General features: G+C 30.5%; 1 protein-coding gene across 1 annotated transcript in view; it reads left to right on the top strand.

Moving 5' to 3' along the window:
- Nucleotides 1–13153, top strand: part of LOC113404602 (uncharacterized protein) — a 71474-nt gene that overhangs the window by 37254 nt on the left and 21067 nt on the right. The window contains exon 7 of the mRNA XM_064218261.1: nucleotides 3668–3893. Within this exon, the coding sequence (XP_064074331.1) occupies nucleotides 3668–3893 (226 nt within the window). The remainder of the gene's footprint in view (nucleotides 1–3667; nucleotides 3894–13153) is intronic.

Raw genomic sequence — 13153 nt, 5'->3', positions numbered from 1 at the left:
CGTAGCATGATTTATATTTAAGACTCGCCGTGAGATATCCCATTACAGATTAATCTCTTAGCAACAATTACACATTTAACACCACACAAATTCTTAAAGGAGGAAGACAAATTGACCCTCAGGAAATCTCCACATTCATTAATGTTGCTGCATTATTATTTTTAATCACGGTCCCTGTTACAGTTGACAGTGGCGTAATTTATATGTGCTTAAGGACGGTATCTTTGGCGGAATTTCGACGTTTTGATTTATTTCGGCGGGGCAAATAAAGATGTATAATGTTACGAGGAGTAACGTCGGGTTTAATAGGCCGACTTATTTACGTTCTCTCGTTTTCCTTTTGCTTAAATATGATAAAGTGCTTTGTGATTATTCAATAGTACGAAATGATGACAGCAATATTTCGTAATGTATGTTCGTAATTAAGGTAATGAGTACTTTCTTTACGATTTCTTTTTTAAATTATATGCTACCTTTAATGCTATCCAAGGTCTTAATTTTTGTAATTGATAAAAAGGCTAGTTATTATAGATACTTAATGTGACGCGTCTCTGGACATCTTTTTTTTAAATAAAATTAAATTGAACACTAATAATCTAATTGAAATTGAAAATACGTCATATAAATACTTCTATACAGTATAAATTACAGGTTACTTATAAATGAAAAAGTTCTAAACAGAAATAAAATGTTTTTAAAATGCAATCGTTAATTATTTTATTATATCATTTATGCGTCCTTTTCGTAAAGTTCATTGCAATCGTATTAAAAAAAAAAAGTTAGCGCATAGGAGTTGCCATATATAAAAAATACATCTACGTTTATTTTTTCAAACGAATCATATTAAATACGAGAATGTTTTAAACATATAAAAATAACATTAATATTAAAATTCCTTTAGGATTTTAAAGATTACCAGCGACAGAACCAGACTGGTGACGAAACCCACACCTCGATCTTATCTTATTGATGGATCGAATCAGAATCGATACGGGTTCATTCAATGTAGGTGCGACTCTTAACTGGATACATAGGGACATTTATTTTTGATTTTTATCAATATAAGATAACTTCTGACTGATGACCAAATATTAAGAAGCGTGTAAGATGCAGCTGCAAGTCGAATCGAAATGTCAAAACCTTTAACCTGATAAGTTAATATTTCAATAATGTAAAATAAAATATTAGTTTTTTTTAATCATTATTAAACCACAGTATGCAAATGATGTAATGAATTAGTTGAATATTATATATTAAATTTGTCAGTTTTACATTAAATATAATTATTCTGTTATAAGAAACTATATTTAGATTTGATTTGAAAGTTGATTTGAAACGTCGAAATGATAAAATGAAATGTGATCAAATTCAATCGATTTATACTCGTTTTATTTTGCAACACTTCCGAAAACTAAAAAGTACTGAAGTACTTGATTTAGGTTATAATTACTTAAATATAATTTTATATATATTGTGTTCTAATGAATGGTTAATCTTTCATACGGCGACAGTGTCTATGGGCGATGGTGTTCCCTTACCATCAGGTGGCCCGTTTGCCAGTCCACCTACCATTTACATAAAAAATATATATTCATGTAAAATATTATATACTTAATAAAAATTCTATGAACCATTATCAATTTAAAGAGTTTTAAATTTCTATGTTAAATCCTGATAGCATCCTTGTAGATACACCATCAATCTTGCAGCGAGGCGTCAGGTGATGTCAAATTACACAGCGCCAAGTGATTCATTAGCTGGATTAAATTCATATATTCATGTAATCGATAAAGTAATGACGCTCAACCATCAAGTAACATATTTTACAATAACCTATTAATAATGAAAAAAGACATATTTTTTAATTGTACGTCCGATGCATCAGATAATATCTTTATAATGTCATAAATTTCATTAAGTTTGAATATAAGACTCTTTATGATTTAATGAATCGATTCATCTAAATTGTTTTAAATTAAGAACTTGACACCTACGACTCATGACGTCTATGTTTTTTTAAATTAAATTACGTCTTCATTGAATCTCATATCCGTCTTAAATTAAAACAATATGAAGGAACTCGTTAACTTTAATTCAGTATCATTTAATCGAGCTACAGTCAATCCTTTCCTTAAATACCTAAGCGCCTTTAGCATAACAATGCGATTCGTTTCATTCTAAATATATAATTGCATATAACTACTGTAAGTGAAAAAGTCGTATCTGAATATTACAACATCATTTTTGAACAAAATTTGGTTTTTTATTTACGAATTTACGTTAAATACGAACTTTTTGCATTAACATTTGCGATATGTAAGGTCGTGATAACGTCGAGCCGAATCATATATTTAAATTTCTTAAAGATCACGAAATATTTAGAGTTTTTAACTCAAGCTGATAATTAAAGTATGTACATATGTATTAAAGTATGTACATATGTATTAAAGTATGCTTTAGCTTTATACATCGCCATTTTTCTTTTGAAATTTATTAGAGATTAATGCAGTCCGACAATAATACAAACTCCTGGATTGTGTTGCGGTATTTCAACGCGGCGTTTTTTTTAAAGATATGTACACAAACTTGCCAATCCACTGTGGAATGTATAGAGAGTTAAGCCTACCTTAATACATCAACCACTATGTTAACGGGATCTCTTTACCTTTTATTTATCTGTTTGCCAATAATTTTTCGCCTTAGAAATGAAATCTTGTAAGACTACATAAAAGAAAAAAAAAAAAGTAAGCTTGTATTAAACTGATAACTCAAAGCAACAAATACCCAACGCGATTCGCTGCGCTTATCTGAACTATACACTACACCAAGATTAATACTATTTGCATTCACCTGCCCATATCGTAAATCTTCCTTCATTTCTTCCAAGTAACTGTCAGTAGGCAAACAAATTCCATTAATCTACCGGAGGCTGGTATCATTAAGCATCAATTCCGGGAGTTGGTTTAATACTAAAACTACTGCTACGACAAATGCGATTAGTACTTGTCAAATAACCTTTAACAGAACTCTCTTCAAGTGTATTCTTGATTTATATAATCATAAGCTTAATTACCGAAACGTGGACGATAACTATTCGTGTTATAAGATTATTTATTGACATATCCTGTCTTAAAAGCATCTCTCATTTAGTTACATTTTCCTACCATAAGAACCTCGTGAAACAAATTATATTGCACAATAATAGTGTGGACAATGGAGCTATTCTGTAAAAACAATAACGAAACTCACCACTTAAATCGATTGTCACAGAAAGTGATATGCGATATTTATGTACTAATATTTCAAAAAAAGCTCTCGACGAAAATGTCCGAACGTCGATTTTTAACATTTCACACGTGAAATATGTATGTACGAAGTAATTTCGTAGTTCTTACAAAATTGCATAGACGTAAAATAATTGTATCTTTAGACAGAATTATGATATGTAGCAATAACATTGATCGAAAACATTCATAAAAGAACACTCATAAATAAATAATTAGAAAGAAATTTAAATCATTTACTTGCAAAAACCTTCGAAAGGAAAAAGAACGTTAGATGTAATTGTTAAATGTATTCCCGATTTTCTGAACTAAAATTTATTAATCGTCCTAAAGTATCTTTACTTTACGATACGATGGTTAATACTCTAATCATTTGTTACCAGAGGTTCGGTGTTCAGCGCACTCTCATCAGCTCATTGGGCGCTCAGTCAATTAGACGCTGCTATTAACTACATGCAGCAAGACCTGGCGGTGGCCAAATCACTTGGAGACACGGCGGGGGAATGCCGAGCTCACGGTAACCTCGGCGCTGCATACTTTAGCCAAGGAAGCTATAAGGATGCTCTGACCGCGCATAGATATCAACTGGTCCTGGCTATGAAATGCAAGGTAAGGTAACAGTTATGGAAATTGATATTTAATTCAAACTTACCATTCCTGAATATAGAAATCTTATATTTTATTTAATATTTATTGTGACAGGAAATTCTACCACTTCGAATTATTTTATACACGTATAATTTATATATAATCATTGGTCGTGTACGTTCTGAACGACTCGGCTGATTAAAGTTATATTTATGTACATATATATATATATAAATAGATGTTCACATATCTATTTGAGATAAGTAGACTTCGACACCATTTGACTAATTATTGTGAAATTTAAGACATATGTGTATACCAAGAACGCTTTAACATTATCCACTGTATGAAATATATATACAATTTTAGTGAAATTGAAGCTTGAAATTGATGGCCCACTGTAACGTGTAAATCTTAACCGATTGATCGCGAAACACTGCAAGTTGATACTCACATGCGTAATTTGCATTTATAATACATTTCGTGCTTAACGGTGAAGGAAAAACGTGAAGAATTACACTAACACGCATTGGAACAGCATGATAAAATAAGCTCCCAAACCTTCTCCTTAAACGGAAAAGGCCTAGTCAGTTAGTTCCAGATAAACTGCTATACGAAGGGAATTGAATTATGGGTCATCAAATCAATATATGTAAATGTCAAATTTGTGTATTTCACATGCTAGGAGTTGCATTTTTGAAATATGTTCTGCATCTTTTGTTTGTTCAATTTGTTGTTTATCAAAATATGTTTCTGCCGCGTCCAATTGTTTCACGAAGGAAATTCGAGCCAGCTAACAATGCATTATTTACATAACCCATGCCACCGAACCGTTCATTTCTCGTCTTACGACCATAATAATATATTTTTTCACTCTAATGTTACTATAAGCGATACTTTACACTTACAATTTATTTTTATCGCAACGAGTTTAAAATAAATAATAAGCGTATAATTTCGTATTCATAGAAAAAAAATTGTATACCAATCGCGCAGTTTAAAGTACAACATAGAACCTTAAAATGTATACAGACGAAGTTTTGAAAGATTTTGCAATTTTTTACCTGTCTAATATTCAGTTTCGAAACGACGCGGGCAAAATAAACTTTTAACTCGTCAAGATTTCAAGAGAAGCGACCTTATCCCAGCAGTAGGACTTATCAGACTATATCATATAAATCCAAAACAACGTAAAACCGTCTAAACCACAATACGTAGCAACTTTTGAAATTGTAACTTCATTTCGTAATCGCTAGCCTCAGTGTGAGTAGGATAAAGTAAGGAAACGATTTTGCGTATTTAAATTGGAAGAGCATGGGTGCACTCTCTTAAAGTTCATCCAAACCTAAGAGTCATTCGTTTTAACTCATGAGGACAAAGGAATATTATCACTTACGTTGCAATTAAATATACATGTCAAAGCATTGCATTTTCAATATATATTTCTATGTTTTTGGAAACTGACACGCGTTATTTTATGATAGGTTTGAATCAATAAGTCAACATTCAATAAACAAACTACATTTTATTCAAAATGAATGAATTCTCAATGAATCGCTTTAAAAGTTTACACAACAAATGTAAAGTAAATTAAATTAAAAAACAAAACGTAAAGTAAAATTATTTACAACATTGTTGTCTGTTTACAAAGTTGGATATAAAAGAGGAATTTAAATGGCCGCCCATGACCTCGGTTGTGGTTATTTTTTATTAAGTTTACGTAATTACGAATTGTGGTTTCTTTTGTAAAGTATTCAAAGATAATTTCGCACAAATTGTTAATGTGCAAAACGCAAAACGAAATGGTACGAACGAAATCAGACTTAAAATTATGTTATTCAGATATTTTATTAAATATAATATTATTTTATAAAAAAAAATGCTTTTAAAAGAAACAAAATTTCCAAATATATATTTGAGAATACAGGAAATGTTTATTACAGTACCAGATATGATAATGATTTATATTTTTTCTCAACTCAATTACGAAATAATGAGCTTGGCTGTCTCGATAGTTTTGTGGTTAGCTTTTACGGCTGTGGATTACCAGCTCTCGGCTTATTGAGTTTTTCTATCAAAGAATCCATCCATCCAATGATATTTATCCTGTGCTTGTTCTATCCGGTTGGGTTGAATTGCCATCCCAATGGAATATGACCAGGGGCAGATTTGATACCTTGGCCAATACCGCCATACTTCCTGTAAATCACTCTCGTAGAAAACACTCGGTCCTATTCGACTTATAAGCAAAGCCTGTTACTATGGCATTAAGGGAATAGACAGAAGTAAAAAGTAGAGTGCATCTGGGTTTGCACATAATTGTGCACAGTTGACTAATTTTTAAGAGTAGTCAAAAAATTATTTATTTTATCCTTGACTAAATCTATATATATGTATATGCATATGTAGATATTATTACTATATTAATATCACAACTATTTATATATGTACATACAAAAAATATCTAAAACCAATAATATAATACTTGTTCCTTGTCAATTAGTGTTTTTTATTAATTAACTAAAGTAAAGACCAGCTGATGAGTGTAAAGATTTTTTAAATGACTAATTAATGTTTTTATATAAAATACGATCAATATATTTTAGCAGATAATTATTTAATTATAAAAACTTCAAAAACTATTTATAAAGTTTTTATTATTTTTCATAATATTTATATAAAAGTGTCTGTCTGTTATTTAAAAATAACTAACTAACATATTTGTAAATCACCAAAACCAAAAAGTAATTTATTTTTTAGTTTATTGCGTCACAGGTAAATCCTTATACAAATCTAGTAATATAATATTTTTATAAACATATTATAAAATCTTCAACATCGCCAAAAAAAAAATCCTAATTGAAATACGTATCGAAATAATTAAATTGTATCTGACTATTCCATTATCTTAGTCCGTTTCGTTATTAGTAAAAAACATAAATGTACATACAAACATTAATTACTTAAAAGTTAATTTTAATTAAAGACAGGAATTTACAAGCTTAAGCATTCCATGAAATTTATCATTACCACCAAAGAATCTTTTATAAATGTTTTATCACTTTCTCTTAACACATAGACGTAATGTTGTCTTAGAACCGGTACTCATATTTACCCGCCCCACACATTGATGCCAACATTGGTTCCAACTTTCATTATTACCATATATTTGCACAAATCGCTCACTGCTGTGACTTTGAGTAATAACCTAAAAAATAGGTTTTTTACTGTATTTCATTATGTATATACAATTATACAATAATTAAAGTAATTATTCAACAGTAGCTTGATAGGTTAATGATTTAAGCTGTAATTTAAATGCGTCTATGCGGCTTCCGTGTGTGACACGCCAATACATTACTTTTTGTTAATTTTATTATATTATTAGTCTTCGCGATTACACTTTTATTACAATTACGACTGATTTAATTCGCGGTTGAACCGCTGATTAGATATCGATTTTAATGAATTTGACATGATAAATTACACAGATTGAACCGGAAGAATATAAAGGACATCATTTTTTATATTACCTATTTAAAAAAAGAACTTTACTAATTCTACGAAAAGAAAGTTCTAGATAAAACAGTAAATCATAAACACAGTCACAAATTAGTAGCACAGCACATTCGCAGCTTACTAATAACCAACGAACGAACGAACCAACACGCTCGACGAGTCGATACCTACGTGTGGCGTCTACGTTACGCGCTTACACTACAAATAATAAAATCTTCTTCTTATTAAACTCTTTGAAATGCCGGCGGCCAGTAATGTTAATTTGCAGTAAACGCGCCAACATTGCCGAGTGCTCTTTATTGCAGCACTTTAATGACGTTTATAGATTACTATTCGTTTTTATATCGGTCCGCATACATACAAATTAACATTTTATACGATCACTTGATATTAGGATGCTAAATGAAAAAGATAGTCATGCGTCAGTAAGTGGAAATACCGGCTTCGTATCTGTCTATTGATAAATCTGTCTAAAGAAATTAAAGATACTGATATCAGTCTTTTGAAACATATTGGCAAATTGTACACATTTAGAATGTGCTTTTAAATAGTAAAAAATGTGTTGATTAATTAGGAGAGGAATAAACATTGAACACCCTAGGTTTATTTTTTTTATGATATAGGTAGGCTAACGAGAAATTGGCTACCTGATGGTAAGTCGCCCCCACCGCCCATAGACAATGGCGCTGTAATATTATTATTAATAACCATTCCTTACATCGCCAATGTGTCGCCAACCAGGATCTAAGATGTTATGTCCCTGTGTCTGTTCTTACACTGGCTCACTAACCCATCAAACCGGAACTCGGGTGAATACTACTATCTGATGAGTGGGTAGTACCTACCCAGATGGGCTTACACAAAGCCACAAAGTAAAATAATTTAATTCAATATATTCCTGTATTATTATTTTTTTTATTTAATCATGAGACTTACGTTTTTAAATTCTCTTACGTTTCGTTTTTTTACAACTGTGTACCTATTATTTTTTTCTCATACTAATAACATTTTGACAAGCCCGATTCGCGGTTTGATCTCATAATTTGAGGCACCAAGGGTTTGAGACCTTATCACTAGACCAGCCGTAACTACATACATGTTTTACCTGATAGGTTCTGTATTAAATGGCTGGATAGCAAGATGGTTCGAAATTTTGAATTATTATTATTAGTATCACATAAACATGGACTTTCGAGTTTTAGTCTCCTGACGTCGAACACTTCGATGCTGTTACAAAAAATAGACGTAAACGCAACATAGTTAGTCTTTTTTTAATATTTATAGACCATTAAAATTATAGGCGTAATTTTATCGCATAGGAATACGGTTGTTACGTAGGGGCGTAAGCCGCGTATTAATTGTAGCAGGTTTTTAGTATCACAACTTCAATCTTTTTTTCAACACATTCAAGTTACTCTCCGTTATTATTCATCGCAGATTCTATCGTATCGGTTACGTAAGATAGAGAGCTTTAAAGTTAGTTATAAAGAAACGTGCGTATCTCAGGGACTACAAGTCTTGAAATATGTCCTATGTTAGCCGATAAATAACTATAAACACCAACAAATTACATAATGGTGTATATAAAAGAATCCTTTAACGTGAGTTCATTCAGGGACAGGGTTCAAAAGATAATCACCAATTTTAAAATTCGCATGCCAATAGGGTTTTCATCGGCGGCCTTATTTAAGCTGTTCTTTTTTTTATATCGACTGTCAAGTCATTTCCGCCTGGCAAAGTCAACCTCTTCTGCATTTATAATAATTTTTCGTTATTTTTATTTTATTTTAGGGAAACAAACAATGAGATGACACTTATGTCATAATAGTATACAATAGTACATACATCAGCTAAGTTTCTAGTGATTCTAATTACACAATTAATAAAATTTAACAAAGATTTAACATACATTAAATCGAATAGGCAATATTATACAATCAAATGAGATCAATAAACGTATACTAAAGGGAAGTCAATACTATTATGAATAAAACTAAATACACATTCTAAAAGAAACAAAATAAAAGCCATCAAAGGCTATATTGACAAATTTATTATATAAAGATATTGACTGGACTTGAATTTGAAAGTCAATTAAAATTGTATAATCACACGTATTCAGACTAATAAAAATAACGTCGTTTTAGTTTTCAATTATTTAAAAAACAATTATGAAACCCTTATGTAATAAAATGAAATCATAATAATAGCCTGAATTGGTATTCGTACAACAACGCAAGTTCTACAAGTTGAATATTAAATAGGTTTTAATCATTCTGAAGATAGCTACCCGAAGGCTTAGTTGTGTTAATCTTACGTCCGTGCATTCGGTATGTATTTATAATGCCATTTCTATCAGTCATAAACCTAATCTTAATTTTATTTTTATTACTTTATAAATATGATTTTTTTAATGTTTTGTAATTATTTATACTAATTTTATATCAACGTCAGACAAACTATGTAACACTGTATATAAATTAAAGACTTATAAACGTAATCTTATAATGTCGTATAAGATGGTTCTAGGTGATAAACATAAGCTTCTTTTATATAGTTTGTTGGTAATGTATCTATTTATCAGTATTTATTTTATAGATTTGCATTAAAGTAGTTTTAAGTAGTTTTTGTTTTATGAAACTTTTGAGAGAAAATAAAAATTGATATAGTTTAAAATAATAAACGAAATGCCTTTAAAGAAAGTGCTCCGAAAGTCGGACAAAATAAACTTTAAACGATAGAAATAGCTTAACAATTAAAAATAAATGTAGAAAATAACTGGACTATCCCGGTTTATTCCCAAAATCAACCAGATGCATCATGAGAGATATTTTAAAAATTCCCACAAGGCGCCAATATCCAAATCTTTATAAAATAATAAATCCATAATGTATTAATTATGGATTTAATACCATTTCTCCAAAATTTAAACCATCGTTCTAACAACCAAGTCTTGTCAACAATATACGAAGTTTAAAATGAAATAAAAGATTTGAATTGGTTTTCAGTCATAATATCTTACGTCACAACTCAAGTCCGGAAGGAAAGTGAATCCTTAGACAAATGTCAAAGATCATCGCAAAGATAATAAATTACAATACGGTCAAGAAAGTATAAATCATTAAAAATGTATTATAATCCAAATGCCAAAATTAACACAATTTTTTTAATTATATATACACATAAACTTTTTTTATGATTTTGGTAGACGAGTAAATGGGCCACCTGATTTGGTGGTCACCACCGCCCGTAGACAATGAAGAAATATTGACCATTTCTAACATCGCTAATGCGTCACCTACCTTGGGAACTAAGCTGTTAAGTCCCTTTTACCAGAACACAACAATACTGAGTACTACTGTTAAGCCCTACCACCAAGTACAAGTACCTTATGACCTCTCATGTAGACTCATGTAGACTCATATAGACTCATTAATAATTAAAACACGCAGATATACTAAAATTATGAATACAAATTAAAGATAAGATTCACGAAGCGCACGGACAACACATATAATAATAATATAAGAAAAAAAAACAATTGACAGACGCATGTCATCTGAGTGATCGAGGTTAGAAATTCAATATAATTATCGAATTTACTTTAAAAGGATGTAATCGTAAAATTACGTTACAACACGTCCAATGTATTGTTTAAAAGCCTTTATCTTTCAGATAAAATTTTTGAGGAGTAATTATCAAAAAACTATAACGTATAATTATTATTATATTTATTTATATACAAAACAATTCCCATAAGGGAACTAAGTTCTACCAGCACATACAAGGACTAAGAAATAAAAGAAAATTCTGCATGTACAATTAAATCTGAACAACAACGTACAATAAAAATAGGTATTAACTCATTCATATTAAAAAAACAAAATCGAAATATTCTTTATTCGAGTATAGTTATAAAAGTACTTTTAAATCGTCATGTTACATAATTGAATTAAATGTAAACTACTACCGGTTCGGAAAGTGGATTCTACCGAGAAGAACCAGCAAGAAACTCAGTAGTTACTCTTTTCCACCATTTTAATTACAGAGTCTATCAGTAAAGTATAAAAAAATTATATATATCCTGCATAGAAATCAAAAAATACTAAATCCACGATTTTTCCATCTTGTAATGCGCCTTATTTATCAACGTTTTTTTGACATGAGCTTTAATTTTTTTAACAGGCTAATTTAAAAATAAATCAAAAGCTAATAGTAAAACAAAAGATTACTTAAAATCGTTCTCGATCTGTCTTTCTGTTTCAACTGTTTAAAACAAATTAATTTTATACTAAGTTAAACCTTATCAAATTATATTATATATTAAGTAAGATTTATTCAAATGAATACTTATTATATAGATAAAATATAACTCATATATATATGTCTTAGCATGCTGTGAATAACAATGTAGGTCTTCTATATAATAACAAATATTATTTATAAAAACAGCTCCACACCAAGTTCCGAGCAATAAAGTTACTTGTAAAAGAAACAAGTTGATAGGCAGTACCGAACTGTAAGAACACAAATAGGCAGTAAGTTTAAGTCCAGACTTTTAAAATTACTCCGAACAATTTAAGTACATCCACATATGGAACAATCTCAAAAACAAATAGTCGTAAAAATATTTATTTTACGTGTTCCGCCCGAACGGCCGCCAACAAAAACTCGCTGTTGACTCAAAATAACCGAGAAATTGTAGCGAAGACGAAATTTATCAGCAACACGAGATTTTTTTAACCATAACTAATGTACACACTACGGAACCGTTCAACCGTTTTACTACGGACGAAGAGGTAGTAAAATCGACAAGTCTTACTTTATTACTCTGATCCCAATGTAAGTAACATTGGGATCAGAGTAATGTATGTGATGTTGTCCAATATTTATTTGATTTTACTATAGTGAATATTGTTATTAGTTTACAAGCAAACAATACAAATGACAAAATATCAAAAACAAACACAATTATATATATATATCATAATAGTCCATTTAGTTTTGCACCCACTTGCTTGTTCTGAAATAGCTTCTCATAAAAAATAAAGAAATATCTGTTACGAACTCTTGTAGTCTATGGAATATCAATAACCTTAACTATAAACATCTACTTTATATCAGCAATGTAAATTTTTTAACGCTAGTCAATCTCTTGAGGCGTAGTACATTACAGTTTCCTTATATAAACGTAGGCTCTGATCACTTTCATACATAGACCTATCACAAGTTCTTGAGAGTATTAAACCGCGAATAATTTGACAGGAACATGTGAGGCGCGGCGAGTGCGCTTCATTAAGGAATGCCTAGGATAACCCGGCTAGGCAGGTGCTGTGGCGTCGAATTGCCCGTCAAAGATTAAAGGGATTTAATTTAAAGGGATTCTGTAATGCGTGCGCTTACATGCTGGCGTTAATTTGTGCGGTTAGTTCTGAGATCAAGCGAGATTGCAGTCATAAAATCATTCTTAATAGGAATCTGCTTTCAACGTCTTTTATTCTGCATTCTTATATTACATTTATTGCTTATGATGACGATGTTTTACTTTATATAGAGATTATATGACTTGTCGATTTTAACCAAAAGTCCGGGGCTCTGTTAATTTTTTCATAGGCTTAATTTGAACCTTTAATATATTTCGTGTGTAGCGGTAAATAAAACATCGTGAGAAAACCTGCATTTATGGATTCGTATATTTATATGTATCTACTGACTGTAGCGAGTAAACTCGAAGCAACATGGCGGAGTGAGCTCTAAATCTA

The sequence above is a fragment of the Vanessa tameamea genome, chromosome 21 (assembly GCF_037043105.1).
Source record: "Vanessa tameamea isolate UH-Manoa-2023 chromosome 21, ilVanTame1 primary haplotype, whole genome shotgun sequence".
NCBI classification, from domain to species: Eukaryota; Metazoa; Arthropoda; class Insecta; order Lepidoptera; family Nymphalidae; genus Vanessa; species Vanessa tameamea.
This window is presented reverse-complemented; position numbering and strand designations above follow the sequence as displayed.